A 17,725-nucleotide genomic window follows, 5' to 3' on the forward strand; every position below is an offset into this window, starting at 1 on the left:
GAAGGTCAAGACTGCTTGTTTTATAACTTTTTGTTGGGACTATTGACATGTAGTGTTTGGAGAAGGAGGGTAACGAAGGAGCACTTCTTAGTTGTCCATTGGGCATTACTGTCCACATCTGAAACAGATTTTAATAAAAGGAACTGAATAATAATACGGTTGAGTAAAATCAAATCTGAGACTTGAGTGGCGAGTGCAGTAGGGAAAGAAAATCTATAAGTGCATCTTAAACTGCCAAACTTACTGTTGAAAAATACTGTTTGACTACACTTCAATTCACCAGCCTCTCATCATTTTCAATGTGTGAAGCAGCTGGCGTGAGTTTCGTGAAAATCTTCGATCATCCCAGCCTCCAGGAGTTGCTTTTATTTTAGGGTCCTCTTAGAGCTTTAGAGGTTATCGATATTCCAGATTATGTCTGCTTTGTTGTCAGTACTTCCGGGGGTTGTATAAACCTGAGAAATTGAACAGTTCAATACCAGAAAGAATGTTGAAGACTTTGAAAGTTCTGCCAAAATGTTTATTTTCTGTACACAAATCCGAATTTGTCTCTTTAGTGGCGATTTTAGACAAAATTTACCTTCTTTCGGACTAAACTTTGAAACTGAATTGAAGTTTAAACGATTACCTCTAGAATGGTATTAATGAATTAACAAATTTATCATCAGAAGTCAAGTTATGGTCGATTTTGGAAGCTTGGATATGCTAAAATTATTAATTACATATTATTATGCGCGGCTCGGTTATATTGCGCGCGCGTGGTCGCTAGGCGCTAGCGCAAAAATTGCTTACATTTTTTTTTCCGTTCGGCAGAAAGACAATCGTGACTGACAAACATGTAGAAAACTCACCCAGAACTTCTAGCATATTCTTTAGGGCGGGAAATACTTTGTATGCAGGGTCTGTGATTATCCCGCCAAATCCGAATTTCTTCCTAATAACACATCACAAAGGCGCGTTCACAATTTTTGCGCATTATAAACAGCTAGATTCCTTTAAAGTCGTTCTATAGTTAATCTCACTAATTCAAAAGGGTGAGACTGATTGGAGAAGAATTGAACCTTTGGTTTCTTCACAAGTAGAAGCACTAAGAAAACACCCAAGTTGTCCATGATAGAGACAAGAAACAAACTTTGCAAAGCAAACTAAACATGCTGACAGCAAATATAACTGAGAAGGAACCACTGATCACCAAGAACAAACCCAGGGTAACATATTGGTAAAAATCTTATGGCCATGTACATAAATGTACAAAAAATCGGAAATCCCTGGAAACGGATTGAGAAATTTCCAAAACGTGTTTAAAATGCTAACAATGCTAGTACATTATGCAAAAACAAAGCTCGGGCTAGGGTATCAAGTGGCTAGGGTACTAAGTGGCTAGGGTACTAAGAGCTGCAACAACTAAGCAATTGTTGTCAGGATAAACTAAGGACTTCATCCCTCAATTATATATAAAGGCTGTAGTCATGTGCAGTTAATACTAACAAATAAGCAATAGGTGTGTGTGTGTGTGTACTTTATGTGTGGCATGTGTGTGAACCAAAACACAATAAATTCAGTCAAACACTGCACTGTACAAAATAATAGTTCATCTGAATACTGTATAACAAATAACAAATAATTTGAGGTGCACTATGGTAGTCCGATAGACGTACACCTGACATTAGGCTATCGGTGAACACAGGGACCACATCATACGTGTGCCCTGCTGAACACAAGCTTTAGGATCAAGTTAGTTTCCCGTTGAGAAGCTCCCTTTGTGCTTGATCCATCCGGCAATACAGCTCTCTATTTTATAGTTCAAATTCAAAAGTTGAACTATTTACTGCTGTACTCCTCATTTCAGACTAGTGGTAACAGTGGTCACAGCGGAACACTTGAAGAAACAATTTCAGCAGCCGGGTTGTCCAGGTGAAATCTTCTCCCAAGTCCAGGTAACCCGTGCTGTAACTGTTGTGTTGTGTGACGCTACTACTACTACTATTGCTTCTGATAACTTCTGATACCTCTTTCTACACTACAACCTCAAATCACGATGTCAACCATCGAGAATCTGAGTGACAAGATAAAGAGTGTCATCGGGAGACTGCTGAAGGATGCCGACCCTATTTCGAAACGAGTACTCACTGTATTTGATCCTTCCCTGGATTCTTCTGTCAAAATCTCTAAACTGGCCAAGGTCAACAGAGGCGAGCTAGACGCTCTTGGAAATTACCTTAAGTTGCCTCTAGTTAGCAGAGGATTAAAGAAGAAACTTTTCAGCTCACGAGAGAAACTAGCTAAACGGATTGTGTCAGAGATCATTTCTCTGTACCCTGCTGTTTGTTCCGAGTGTTCAGAAGAGTACACAGTGATGCCGGGCTTCCAGCCCAAATACAGATGTTGGAGTTGTCTTCATGGAGCTCACGACTGTGAAAACTTCACAGCCCAAATGGAGCTTTACGAAAGTCTCCCAACCCAACTCAGTGGTTTGGTATGGTTATGCTCAGACTGCATAGCAGTCAACAAAAACAACAACATTGGGGAGTGTGATGAACCACCGTCTGGAATGGGAACGCCAGGTCACACTAAGGAAATCAACCAGGCTCGACCAGATACCAACACTTCGCTAGAAAACAGCACTAATCAGAACAACAGTGCTGCAAGTCTTGAAGTAGTGAAACTGGCTGAAGAGTTGGAGAAAATCAAGAAAGAACAGGAAAAGTCTGAGTCGCCAAAAATCCGATTTTACTATATACTAGCAGTCTCGAGAGTAACAATTATCACACTTATTTCAAGATATCTCCGCTTCTGATTGGAGCTAAGCGCTCATCTTGGGCATTGAAATGGTCAGAATTATCACATTGAGTGGGGTAGAGCGTGGTTTTAAAGTCTTCAGACTCCAGGGTGTTGAGTTATTTGGTCAGATCCCATTTTTACGCTCTCGCGAGTAGCGATTGATGCTACTGATATATCAGCTTCTGATTGGAGCTAAGTGTTCATCTTGGGCATTGAAATGGTCAGAATTATCACATTGAGTGGGGTAAGGCATGGTTTTAAAGTCTTCAGACTTCAGGTTGTTGAGTTATTAGTTCAGATCCCATTTTTACGCTCTCGCGAGTAGCGATTGATGCTACTGATATATCAGCTTCTGATTGGAGCTAAGTGTTCATCTTCGGCATTGAAATGGTCAGAATTATCACATTGAGTGGGGTAGGGCGTGGTTTCAAAGTCTTCAGACTTCAGGTTTTTGAATTATTAGGTTAAAACATATTTTTACACTCTTGCGAGTAGCGATTGACACACTTATTACAAGATATCGCAGCTTCTGATTGAAGCTAAGTGCTTATCATGGGCATTGAAATGGTCAGTATGGTCATATTAAGAGCAAACAGTTCACACTGGTATACAGTTGCCTGAGTGCCTAGGTGGAAACTTTGTCTATGGACATTGGACCTCGATTGAGTTTCTTATTACGCAGTAACCTGCACCTGAGAACTGTTCTCATTATAGTCAATCTTACTATATATAAAGCGAGACGATATATATATATTTATCCGTGCCATTTTACTGACACCACGGCATCAACTTTAATGCGAATTTCCGCAAAAACCATAAAAGATATACAACTGAAACTTTTTTGACTGGGTCAATTGCTTTAATAGCCTCAAAATCCGCATGAAAAAATGAAAAATTGGCTAAGAAATAGGAGTTTTAGAGCCCAAAATTTGGTGCCCCAAGTGGTGTCAAAAACGCAAATTAAATAGGTATAGTAATAATTATTTTAGTCGCTTGAGTCTTGACACCATTTTAGGGTTATACGGGTTCCTGCTAGTATTTAATAATGCACTTCGATTTCATAATCTAACATGTATCAATTATATACTATGTGACTTCTTTGTAGTATGTGACTTGTTTGTACTTTGAGTTTGTAGCTCCTTACTGGGCCGCGCTCAGCTTGTCATTCCGCCTAATCTCTATTTTATGTTTATGAACAATGAACATGATAGCCTGTGATCCCCAGTTAATACGTGACCTCTTTACTTCGTAATATGTGACTTGTTAGTAGTTCATAAATCTAGATGTTAAACTTAAAATATCTTCCGTTATTTTTCTTTTCGTTAAATACATTATTCTCCTGTTTCGCTATTAGTATTAGTATTTTATTAGCTTTCTAACATTTGCAATCTGCAAATATAAATATGGATTTTAATATTTTTACCGTGTAGCTTTATTAGATATGAATTGTTTTTATAGGAAAACACAAGTTCTTTTTAAATAATCGAGGCTCTTACGGGCAAAAAAGCGTGTTTTCAGCTGTCTATAACTTTATAGTAGTGGAACAGCAATACTAAGGTAATGGGACTACTGCGGACCCTCTACCGGCCAAACCTTGTTAACAAAGCCGCAGTCAAGGTTCGGTGAACGGTAGTTAAAAGCGCTTAAGGGACATAAGTCAAATTGGTAGAGCAACATCATGTAGTGGACGTCTTAAGAAATGAGGAGTAGGTAGAATGTTAGGTTGCTCCTTTATAAATCGTCTTTTTCTCCGATAATAAGTTGACATCAAGTCTTGAAAATTATTCGAGAAGAATCTCGAATAATTTAGTTGCAGCGTGCCACATGGCTATCTAAACTGCAAACCCTACCCATTGCTGAGCAAGGCCTTTATCTTCTCAAGGAGCAACCTAACATTCTACCTACTCCTCATTTCTTAAGACGTCCACTACATGATGTTGCTCTACCAATTTGACTTATGTCCCTTAAGCGCTTTTAACTACCGTTCACCGAACCTTGACTGCGGCTTTGTTAACAAGGTTTGGCCGGTAGAGGGTCCGCAGTAGTCCCATTACCTTAGTATTGCTGTTCCACTACTATAGAAATAATCCCGATAACACTCGACCTCTGCCTGATCCAGAGGATATCACCATTTTACCTTCACACAGACATCGAACGCTGTACGAAGATGACGATCAGACCTCATTATGTCTATAACTTTATCTAGACCTGCAATAATGGAGTTACATATCAAATCATGCTCCACTGCACGTTATTTTCACATCAAATAACAAGCACTAGCACAATCCACTTTCAACACCAATTCACTTCATATGCACAAAGTCAGCACAGGTCATTTCACCTTGGAGATTCATAACACTAATCACTCGTCATTGTCACGTGTTCACTTCACCACGACTTCACAACCATTCAAATAGTATCTTCATGTCCCATGGTCACCAATCACTCGTCACGTGTCATGCTACATATATGTGCCGTTTTATAATTATTTGAGAATTTATGTTCTAGTAGCTCTGTTATTTTTTTATTTTTAATGCCTTGTCATACGTTGTATGACCCGCCGCGCACGAAGTGCGCGGCTCCCCTTGTATCACTATAATGAAACGACTCTTACATACCCTTTTTAACTGTGGCAGTGAAATCCCGGACGAAGGGATTTCACTAGTATTCAATATAATATGAATAATGCACTTCGACTTCATATATGAAGTCGAAGTGCATTATTCATATTATATGCATACAACTTATATAGTATGTGACTTTACTGGGCCGCGCTCAGCTTGTCATTCCGCCTAATCTCTATTTTATGTTTATGAACATGATAGCCTGAGGTCCCCAAGTAATACGTGACCTGTTCGTACTCGTAGTATGTGACTTGTTTGTAGTTCCTAGTAAATATATATTATGTTAAACTGAAAATATCTTCCGTTATTTTTCTTTTCGTTAAATACATTCTTTTCCTGTGTCGCTATTTTATTAGCCTTCTAACATTTGCAAATATAAATATGGATTGTCGCTCACTCTGTCACTACTGACAGCTCACTCTGTCACTACTGACAGCTCACTCTGTCACTACTGACAGCTCACTCTGCCACTACTGTCAGCTCACTCTATCACTACTGACAGCTCACTCTGTCACTACTGACAGCTCACTCTGCCACTACTGACAGCTCACTCTGTTACTACTGACGGCTCACTCTGTCACTACTGACAGCTCACTCTGCCACTACTGACAGCTCACTCTGGCACTACTGACAGCTCACTCTGTCACTACTGACAGCTCACTCTGTCACTACTGTCAGCTCACTCTGTCACTACTGACAGCTCACTCTGTCACTACTGACAGCTCACTCTGCCACTACTGACAGCTCACTCTATCACTACTGACAGCTCACTCTGTCACTACTGACAGCTCACTCTGTCACTACTGACAGCTCACTCTGTCACTACTGACAGCTCACTCTGTCACTACTGACAGCTCACTCTATCACTACTGACAGCTCACTCTGTCACTACTGACAGCTCACTCTGTCACTACTGACAGCTCAATTTGTCACTACTGACAGCTCACTCTGCCACTACTGACAGCTCACTCTGGCACTACTGACAGCTCACTCTGTCACTACTGACAGCTCACTCTGTCACTACTGTCAGCTCACTCTGTCACTACTGACAGCTCACTCTGTCACTACTGACAGCTCACTCTGCCACTACTGACAGCTCACTCTATCACTACTGACAGCTCACTCTGTCACTACTGACAGCTCACTCTGTTACTACTGACAGCTCACTCTGCCACTACTGACAGCTCACTCTGTCACTACTGACAGCTCACTCTGTCACTACTGACAGCTCACTCTGTCACTACTGACAGCTCACTCTGTCACTACTGACGGCTCACTCTGTCACTACTGACGGCTCACTCTGTCACTACTGACAGCTCACTCTGCCACTACTGTCAGCTCACTCTGTCACTACTGACAGCTCACTCTGTCACTACTGACAGCTCACTCTGTTACTACTGACGGCTCACTCTGTCACTACTGACGGCTCACTCTGTCACTACTGACAGCTCACTCTATCACTACTGACAGCTCACTCTGTCACTACTGACGGCTCACTCTGTTACTACTGACGGCTCACTCTGTCACTACTGACAGCTCACTCTATCACTACTGACAGCTCACTCTGTCACTACTGACAGCTCACTCTGTCACTACTGACAGCTCACTCTATCACTACTGACAGCTCACTCTGTCACTACTGACAGCTCACTCTGTCACTACTGACAGCTCACTCTGTCACTACTGACAGCTCACTCTGTCACTACTGACAGCTCACTCTGTCACTACTGACAGCTCACTCTGCCACTACTGTCAGCTCACTCTGTCACTACTGTCAGCTCACTCTGTCAATACTGACAGCTCACTCTGTCACTACTGACGGCTCACTCTGTCACTACTGACAGCTCACTCTGTCACTATTGACAGCTCACTCTGCCACTACTGACAGCTCACTCTGTCACTACTGACAGCTCACTCTGACACTACTGACAGCTCACTCTGTCACTACTGACAGCTCACTCTGTCACTACTGACAGCTCACTCTGCCACTACTGACAGCTCACTCTGTCACTACTGACAGCTCACTCTGCCACTACTGACAGCTCACTCTATCACTACTGACAGCTCACTCTATCACTACTGACAGCTCACTCTGCCACTACTGACAGCTCACTCTATTTACAATTCAGATTGTTAAAATTTTATAATACCTTGTTTTTATTAATTCAACGATATAGTTTAGTCTAATGATAGCTATTGAAATTGATTGAAATTAAAAAGTTGTCATATTCTGGACAAAAAGTTCGAAATGAAAAATGAATGAAAAAAATTTAACGGACTTTAACTTGGACGGACATTAATTGAACGGAATTTACTTGAACGGACATTAAGATGAAAATAAGGTCCGATAAGGTAGCTCAAATAAGGTCCGATAAGGTAGCTCAAAAACCGAAGAAAGGGTAAGATCAGGACAGCAGCAAATTTCCATAGTGGGGAATACCTGAAAATAAACTTATGAGGCAGTCTGAGAGAAACCATTTCACGGACTATATAATAAAGGGTACTGCAGCTATTTAATAAGAGGATAGATGACTTACATCATATAACCTGCTCACGTCAATTTTTGTTAGAATAGAACACTGAAAATATTAATAAACTAAACCTAGTCTGAAAAAGGTTTCAAACTTGAAAATTTATATCGATACCAATATTAATATTATGTAAATGAAATGTTTTACTGTTTTAGTACACGCTTATTCAGCTTTAGTAAATCACAGTAAATCGCATACGTCCTTAGTTAAAGTTCGAACATAGTGCGGTTACAGACGGCCACCTAATATAAAATCCCTTAGTATATCAGAAATAAAAATTAAGATGTTGCTGATATCCTCAATCTGCTTTTAAAGTACTGTTTTGTGAGAGCACGTGCAATGCTGATGCACGTGCAAGCAACGGAGCACGGCACTACACACGTGTGCACAATAAGTAGAATGCTTCTGGGTACAATGAGATGGCTAAAAAGCAGCTTCTAATTCAATTTAAAAAATTCCTCCGCTCTTACCATTTTATATTTTCTACTATATGGTCCATTTAAGATGCCCTGTTCCTGTGAATCTTCTTTCCTGTGGATCAGGTGCACTCTCAATTTAATTCGACTATAATAAGATAGTATTTTTATGGCACTATAGCTTTCATTATTGAGCATATATTATTCAACTTTTTTAATAGTCTGAAACCCAATCTGATCATATAAAAAAGCCAAATAAGCAGCTAGCTGGCAGCTGGTTATCAAGCTTTTTATTTCTCGGCAACTCCTTACTAGTCCCCATGACCGGCGAGATAATTTGCCTTTTAATAATCAATAATGTACGATGGAAAATTTAATAATGCACTTCGAGTTCTTACAACTTATATATAGTTGACATACGTTGCATGCCACTTTTCGCAAGCGAAACGCACGCCACCGAAGGCGTAACATGTTTCAATTATATAGTATGTGACTTGTTTGTAGTAGTATGTGACTAGTTTGTAGCTCCTAGTCCTAAATCTATGTTAAACTTAAAATATCTTCTGTTATTTTTCTTTTCGTTATATACATTATTCTCACGATGAGTCGCTATTTTATTAGCCTTCTAACATTTGAAAATATAAATATGGATTTTACCATGTAGCTCTATTAGATATGAATTGTTTTGTAGGAACCCACAAGTTTTTTCAAATAATTGAGGCTCTTACGGGCAAAAAAGCGTGTTTTCAGCTGTATATAACTTCATCTAGACCTGGAATAATGGAGTTACATACCTAGATTCACACATCTTTGATTTTATTCATGGCTTTTTGTGTACACTTTACGTACTTTTAAAACACAGCGCACTTTTGGCTTCAAGCACGAAATGACATAAATTAACGCACGAAAAAATCATAACGCACTTTACTTGCAAAATTGACGCATATATACATATCATACCTACATATTGTTACATGGTAATGTCTCCCTCCTAGTCGTTGGAGTGGCCTGCATCACACACATCGCGTTGGCGGCGTAACATATGTCTCCACTGTACTCGGTTGGTAGCCAGAGCTTCTGTTGTGTTGTTTTCGATGTTTTCAACACCTGTAAACTTAGCAGCATCTTCGAGTACACCGGCCTTCCAGTTCTTACGGGGTCTGCCCCTTGACCTCTTTCCATAATTTGGCTTCCAGTTCAACAGAAACCTCAGTAGTCTAGAGTCTGGCATTCTTACTAATACTACATGTCTAAACCAACGCAGCCTGGCAGCGCTGATGAAAGTCTCAACTGACTTGATGACAATGATGCCAGTCCTCCTAAGAACTTCTTCGTTGGACATATGAAAGAGCCATTTAATCCTAATGATCCTTCTTAGGGAGGTCTGATGGAAAACCTCGAAGCTTTTCATTTTTTTGTGGTGTTCCAGACTTCAGCTCCATACAACAAGATGGTGAGGACAGCAGCCTTATACTTATAGATCCTGATCTTGGTTGGAGTCTTTATAGTTCTGCTATTCCAAATGTTCCAGAGCTGATTAAAGGCACCATTAGCCTTCTGGGTACGGACATCCTGGTCTCTGTTGATCGTCTCATCCCCACTGATAGTTGCACCCAGGTAGACAATCACAAAGTTACTAACCTGCTCAACGGGATCACCCCAACCGACAGCTCAATACAGTCATCCTTGATGAAACTGAAAGGTCGCTGAGAGGTGCACTTGCTTACAGCCATGTATTGGGTCTTCTTTGCATATCATACCTAGGTTAGTCCTAATAGTAATTATAACATTCATTCAGCATTAAACATTTGTTAACACCAGTGGGAGATCAGGAGTTATTACTTATTACACCACATTAATTGAACGCTGGAGGTCCTTATTCGTTCATCTTAATGTCCGTTCAATTAAAGTCTGTCCGTTTGAGGTCCGTCCAAGTAAAAGATGGGATTTTTCCAAAATAATTCCACTGCAAACTCATGTTTAGGATATGACAACTTTTTAATTTCAGTCAATCGTAATTTCTATCATCGGTTCAGACTACCTTATTGGACCTTATTTGGACGGACATTACATGAACGGACATAATTATGAACGGACATTAATATAAACGCTCGAAGGCATTCAAAACCATCAAAAATCCGAATTTTTTCAATTTTTTGACATTTTTTTAATTTCAGCAAATGATTTTTAAATCCATTTTTATACAGTAAGTAAGAAAAGCTGTCATTAAGCAGTAAAAATGTTAAAATATGTGTACATGATCAGTGTCTAATATCACATATCATCTTCATCAAATGGGTTTTCGTGCATGAAATAGTCCATGCTTAAACAAGCATCAGTGATTTCTAGCTTTATGGAAACCTTTTTTTATCAAACTACTCCGGTCCTGCATTTCAGTGTTAACTTTTACAAGCCGAATTTCGGCGTGAAGTGGTTTTATCTTAGACAACTTTAGGTTAACCTTAACATCACGTGGAGCTTTCCTAGCACTGTTTCATTACCTATCCTCAGTAATATGAACTATAACAACGTCGGACAATGTCCTTGGCAACACGATTTACCGTAATATCTAGAGGCTGGAACAAGTTTGTCATGTTGGCGGGGACTAGCTCATGAACTATGTTGTTGAGTGCCATAATTTCGTTGACTTTTTCCGCCAAGTGACCCTTGAAAACATCATATACTAGTAGAGTTTTCTGTGCCTCCGGCAGACCAAGGAGAACCTTTCCGTCGTTAACTTACGGCACAATAAAGTTTTCATAGTTGTCATATTCTGGACAAAAAGTTCGAAATGGAAAAATTTTTGAAAAAATTTCAACGGACTTTAACTTGGACGGACATTAATTGAACGGAATTTATTTGAACGGACATTAAGATGAACGCTAGGGCCTCCAGCGTCCATGTAATGTCCGTCCAAATAATGTCCGATAAGGTATAGTATATTATTGGATCAATGAAATACGATTATTATACAATTTAGATATTTTAAGTATCACATTATGGCATGATCACTTTCTTGATCTTCGGCTTCCTCGTTCACTTCTTCGGAGTTATTATTTACCTCCACATCTTTTAACAGTTTACACTGAAATGCAGGACCGAGATGTTCGAATAAAAAATTGTTTTTAAAAATCAGGTATTACTGATATAATGCTTTTTTAAACACGGAATATTTAATGCACGATAACCCATTTGAGGAAGATGACCTGTGATATGATCATCAAATCTGGTCATATTTCGTATCAGTTGTTTTTACACAACTTTCATAATCATAGATATTTTGACATTTTCAAATAAGGTCCGATAAGGTATTCATTTATCACATGCCTTCTCATGCGATATCAAAACTTTCGCCGACGAGGCTTGCCAAGTTATCAAAAGTTTCGATAACTTGCCGAGGGTTATTATATCGACATTTTCAATTTTCAAACACGAGGCTTGCCGAGTTTTGAAAATGTTGATATCGCATGAGAAGGCATGTGATTAAATTTAATGTTTTAATACACTTTCTTTGGAGCCAAATTTTGCCCGGAAAGCAGAATTTGACTAGACGTTGGTTATGAATCCCACCAAAGCAAAACTAGACATGTCGAACTTAATTATGTTTATAATGTCCAAGCTATGAATAGCTCTCATTAGGTTAGTATTTCGGAACTGGAAGTGGAAGGAAGGCACACAACCATTATGCTGACTTGGCTGCCACTCAGGGGCGCGAACTCCTCACGTCGCTCATGAGGAAGGCTTAAAGTCTAAACAGGAATACATCATCGTTCATGACAGGCAGTGTTGAGACCTACCTTCCTTGAACTAAACAGTGCTGGCAAAGCTTCTTAAATTACGAGCATGCTTTGTTGCCTACTTTTGTTTGAGAAGCTCAATTAATACTCGCGGTAGATTACTGGCGTCCGGTCGTATTGTTTATACTTGTAGATTTAATGGCACCCACTATTGGCACCTGCTATTGTTTGGCATCCACCATTGTTTATACTTGCCCCTGTTAAATAACTGCAGACCAGAAGAGACTTGAGGAATCAAGGGACAGTAGTCTTCACGCCAAAAGTCTTCGCACCAAACAATGAGCTGACAAATTCCTGAGATACCAACAGTTGAGCTATATGAACAGTAAACATTGATCTATAGATATTTTGAAATCTTTAATTAATGCTTAACAGCTGCCTTTCTTGCTCATTGTATGAAAAATTAATTTACAAATTATCTGCTAAAATTTTAAAAACGCAAAAAAAAGATGAACAAATTTGGATATTTGACGGTTTTGAAATTTGAATGCCTTTGAGCATTGGTAGTTATCGCATGGGTAGTTATAACATGGGTAAATTACATTATATTAGCGTAAACGAGAATGAGAGAACAACTATTACATAATGGACATTTATTACATAATCATGGGAGAATAATATTTCTTAATTGATTTAGTTTTACTTTGCAGCTCAGTCATCAGTACTTAATTTTAATCAGGGCTTGAAACTGGCTGGAGGGGGTTCGTAATCCCCCAGTACAGCAAACCTGTGCTTCATTTGTTAATGTTCTAAAAATGTATGTAAGTTGTTAATGATAATAATAATATAACGAACCGCTTTGATTTTATTTTCCAGATCCAAGTACCCAATTATAGATCTCAAAACTGAGCTGCATAATCGATTTTTGCAGTCTGACCATGTCTAACTCAAATTGTGAATTACAACCATTACATTGCTGTTCACTTTTTAAGCTATAATTTTACGTTTTGTCCATTTTTGTCATTTTAACGTTGCAGAATCTTGTACCAGGAAATATGGTATTGGAGGTGGACCCAATTCGGAAGAATCAGAGGAGTGTTGATGATCTTATTGAGGAGTTAGTTGAGCACCGGACATGGAAATATACACTTATGGTCTTGTATATTTCCATCGCTCAGGTTTACGCCGCTACCAGTTCCTTCGTTACTACGTTCGCAGGTACTGAAATTACTCTCATTACAATTTTAAAATCATACTGAATATTATCTAAATAAGCTATCTACTTAAATACTATTATGGAATTATAATCATTCCGATCTAATGATAACCTAATCGAGCTAATTCAGGAATGGACCCAGAGCCCGGGGATATTTGGTCCTGTATATCTGAAAAATGCAAGAATTTGACGACAGATAATACCACATTACTGGAAATGTTTCCTTGCGATATCACCGAAATTTTGGATGGAAAAGAAGAGCTGGTTTTTGGACCGTCGGACATAAAATGGCATCTTCAGCGCACCTCATTTTCAGCAGATTTGGATTTGTACTGCGATGTTGGATCACGAAGTGCACAAAAAACGCTCATAGACTCCATGTTCTTCGTAGGATCTCTGTTTGGACTCATAACTGGAGGTTATGTGTGGGACAATATTGGGAGAGTGAAGGCAGCGAGGGTATCTGTTTTGGTCACCGTCATTGCGCATCTGGTGGGAACGTGGTGCCATAATTACAGTATCATCCTTGCGATCAGATTCTTCACTGGTTTCGGAGATTTCGTGACTTTCACTGGAACATACATACTAATGATGGAACTGACGGGAATCAAGTACCGAACCTCTGTGAATGCTTTTCAGGGCCTAACATGGGTAGCTGGCTATCCATTCTTAATAGCGACCGGATATTTCAATTACGATTGGAACTACATGTTCCTAACAACGGCGATCCTAGCTCTTGTCTGTAATCTTCACGTCTATGTGTTTCTGATCGAGTCACCACGGTTTCACCTCGTCAATAACGATATGAAGGCAGCAAAGAAATCGCTGAAAGCGCTAGCTGCTTTGACTACAGCTGATCTGGACGTAGATGAAATTGAGATTGTAGATACGGAGAAGGTGAATGATAGGGAACAGACTTTCATCCAGCAGCTGAAAGACCTGTGGACTTACCCAGTACTTTTTAAGGAGGGCCTATGCCTGGCACCTCTCTGGTTCTGTATTAATATGTTCTACTACGGATTTAACTTTGCATGGGATATGATATTGCCTTCGGCTAGCCTTTACCTTGGGTTTGTGATGTCAGGAGTTGGAGAGGCTATAGCGTATTTTCTAAGTATGCCAGTGATACAGTTCCTGGGCAGGAGAAGGGCCATGATTGTCTTCCAGTGTCTTTCGGCCCTGGTGTTCCTGATTGCAATAGCGGATGTGGATTTAGGCAACGGTTGGGGATTGGATAGTGTTTTGTCTCTGATAGGTTTGACGACCGTGAGCATCTGTTTCTCTAATGTCTACCTGTGGACGTCAGAGATTGCGCCGACATCCCACCGAGGAGTTGCTTTCACTCTCGGGTCAGGATTAGGTAAGTTTGGAGGCTTTGCCGGACCCTATATTTTCAACAATCTGGGTCCAGCAACAACCAGAGCAGTTCCGTGGATACTCCTTGCTGTGCTTTCGCTTCTCTGTGCTTTGGCAGCAGTTTTCTTAATTGAGACGGGGGACAAGGAATTAACTCATGTGCCTGCAGAAGTTCAGGAGCGAAGAAAGGGGTTCAGATATAGGATCTAGTGGACACTGAAAGTGAACATGAACAGGTAGCTTCATTTAGGTATATTGGTGCAGTAAGAAAAGAACTGATTTTTAAACATAAAGGGTTATGAATTAGTGTACAATAGAGAGTATCGTTTGCATGCTTAGGATTATGTTCGTATCAACGGAACCCTCTCTGGAGTCTATCTGTAAACAGGGGAGATAGCATCTGGTGTTCTGCCAGAATTTTACCAAGAGGCAGGATCGCGGCTCCTTCGACAACTTCTACAACTTTGGCTGTTATCGCTGCTAACTGCTCATGATGTAGAGGAACAGAGAAAGGGCTGAAAGAACCATCTAATATTGAAGAAACGTTAAACTTAATGACTTATACTTACAATCAAACTTTTAAAAACTCTTATAAACTTTTTCTTTAACAGTAGTTATACTTATAGTACTAGTAGTAGTAGTAGTAATTTTAAAATTATAATTCGAGATCTTGTTTTTTATTTTTACACTTATACCCACTGACCGATAAACTACCACCTATCTACCTCCCTGAGCAAAGTCCCCATCCCCTTCAACTAATTCAGCTCGGATAATCTTAAATTGGAAACTAATCTCATCTGAAAAATATCAGAGTGTGATAATAGTATTGCTGGACATTTTATTTTAACTGTTCAGTACCTTAACTTTGAGTACCTCAACCGTGTCTTGTGGCTGTGCCATCCACAGTGAGCTCATTAATATAATAATATAATTGGTCATTCAAAAAAAATTCAGTCATGTGTTGCGAAAAGCTGAAATCTGAAAATTTCTTAAGCTAATATAATAGGACATTTCAAAATATTAATTCCTTTCGTCAAAGTTTAAAATATTAATTCCTTTCGTCAAAGTTTTTTCCGGATATTCAGCTTCCGCAGTACCACACTTCCATTACCTTATCACTTATATTTTCCGGCCTTTCTATATTTGAATTTCTAACAACCGGTAATTCCGGTCCGGCAACTAAATCCGGCTAACCGGATAATAGATTGATATATCCGGAAAAATCCCGTCCGGCAGCCAAAACACATTATAAAACTCATAAAAGCCCATGCATGGCGCTCAATGCTCATATAGTCAGTGTAATAAGCGCCAAGCGCGAGCACAGAACTTTTTTTCTCCGATTTCGATAAATTTGGTACCAAAATTTGTCTAAAAATGTGAATAAAATAAATCCGCCGTGTAGCAATTTTCGCTAAAAATGCTACACGGCGCTTCATGTTCGCCGCGCGTGCTTTTTTCGCGCAAATTTTTAGTTTTTGGCCTACAACTTTCACGTTTTCAATTATTATCACATACTTATTATGGCATCGTAATCAGCTCATCGAGACGAAACTTTTAGTACTAATGCTTTAAGATTTAAAGGAAATTCTTTTTCAAAAGTTTTAAATCTGAACAGAAGGGTCCCCCTTTTGTGTAAAATTTTGAACAGATTTTCGAAAAATTTGGTGCTTCAAATATTATAATTTTGGTACCAAAAGTTGCGTCTGACTAAGCTCATTACGATACTGTAATAATTATTTCAAAATATTCAATATTTTAGGAGTTATATGCATTTTAAGCAATAAATTACCCATTTTTCGTCCTTTGTACATTCTTGTAATGCACTTGGTTGACAATGTCAACCCATCGAGATCGTTGCTTTGCGAAGCAAAGCAACGATCGACGATGCGAAGCAAGAATGCTAGTTCGCGCGGCGCGTCGAAGCGGCGAAGTCCTCCAAGTAATATAATGCACAGGAGGCTCACATATAGCTCGACATTATTTTGCTACACGGTGAATTTGCATTATTCACACTTAGAGGCAACTTTTGGTACCAAATTTATCAAAATCAGAGACAAAAAATTCTGTGCCAACTCATGGCGCTTATTACATAGACTAATAGTCATTTTGACCTTTGTTAATGTAGGTAGTGCGCCATCGACAGTGAGCCGCGCGTGCCGACTGTAGGATGGTTTTTTAGCGCTAATTTCGGCCAGCACAATTTTCTTCAAACAAATAGATATTGAGTATCCTTCCCGACCTCCAATTGCAACAAAAATTGGTAAGCTTACTTATAGACTTACAAGGAAAGTGTCCGAAAAATTTAAAGCATATCCAACCATCAGACATTATGTTACAGCTAAAAGCAGCGTATTTTGCCCCATTTTGATCACTATATCAACTCCGATGTCCGATATCCACCAAATTTTTCGGACAGTTGTAAAAGCCCTATTAGAAGGTCGTCGCCAATTTCCAGAATGATCTCATTTAAGGAACTGAAGATAAATCCAAATAATACGACAAAAATGGTCAAATTTGGACGAATTTGGTCAAATTACGCGACTTTTACAGCTACTTTTGCTCCAAAAGCCGCGCACTATCAAATATGGCACCTAGGCGAAACTCACTGATCTTTTCAAAAAGGTATGACAAATTTGGTATTGTGAAAATTCTCACAGTCTCTAGAAAACAGTGGTACAAAAATTTTAAAAATCCGAGCAAGTTTATTTTTATCGTGCACCCCCTAGTTAATGATCTGGCCCGGCGCGCGCTACTTCGTAGCTCGTGCCGTCGGGCTAATATTTCGAGAAGAAAGCGGCGCGCGCTACTTCGAAGAAATTTAGACGAGTAACATCCGTCAAATAGTTTTTATATTCCGGTCGGTTCCTAATTGAATTGCATGACATGTGCATTCGATGTCGTTGGAATATTACCAGATTTTTTACCGATCCATGACTCAAAAAAAACAAGGGATAGAGAAAGTGGTTTTTTGGTATATGGTAGCTTTGCGACCGCCGTTTGTCCATTTTAATTGTTAATGTTATTGTTAATAATAAAACAAAAAAAAATAAAAAAAGGAATATGA

General features: G+C 39.3%; 2 protein-coding genes across 3 annotated transcripts in view; both read left to right on the forward strand.

Moving 5' to 3' along the window:
• The first annotated feature begins 1,613 nt into the window (after positions 1 to 1,613).
• Positions 1,614 to 17,725, forward strand: part of LOC134825937 (sperm-tail PG-rich repeat-containing protein 2-like) — an 88,788-nt gene continuing 72,676 nt past the window's right edge. For both annotated transcript variants that reach the window (XM_063838140.1, XM_063838142.1), the window contains exon 1: positions 1,614 to 1,630. The gene's annotated coding sequence lies outside the window, so the exon portion shown is untranslated. The remainder of the gene's footprint in view (positions 1,631 to 17,725) is intronic.
• LOC134825938 (solute carrier family 22 member 7-like) lies at positions 13,144 to 15,327 on the forward strand. Its single transcript, XM_063838143.1, has 2 exons — positions 13,144 to 13,267; positions 13,436 to 15,327. The coding sequence occupies exons 1-2, from the start codon at positions 13,225 to 13,227 to the stop codon at positions 14,869 to 14,871; spliced, it is 1,479 nt and encodes a 492-aa protein (XP_063694213.1). The 5' UTR covers positions 13,144 to 13,224; the 3' UTR covers positions 14,872 to 15,327.

Source organism: Bolinopsis microptera, chromosome 1, assembly GCF_026151205.1.
Source record: "Bolinopsis microptera isolate Bmic1 chromosome 1, MBARI_Bmic_1.0, whole genome shotgun sequence".
In the NCBI taxonomy this organism is placed as follows: Eukaryota; Metazoa; Ctenophora; class Tentaculata; order Lobata; family Bolinopsidae; genus Bolinopsis; species Bolinopsis microptera.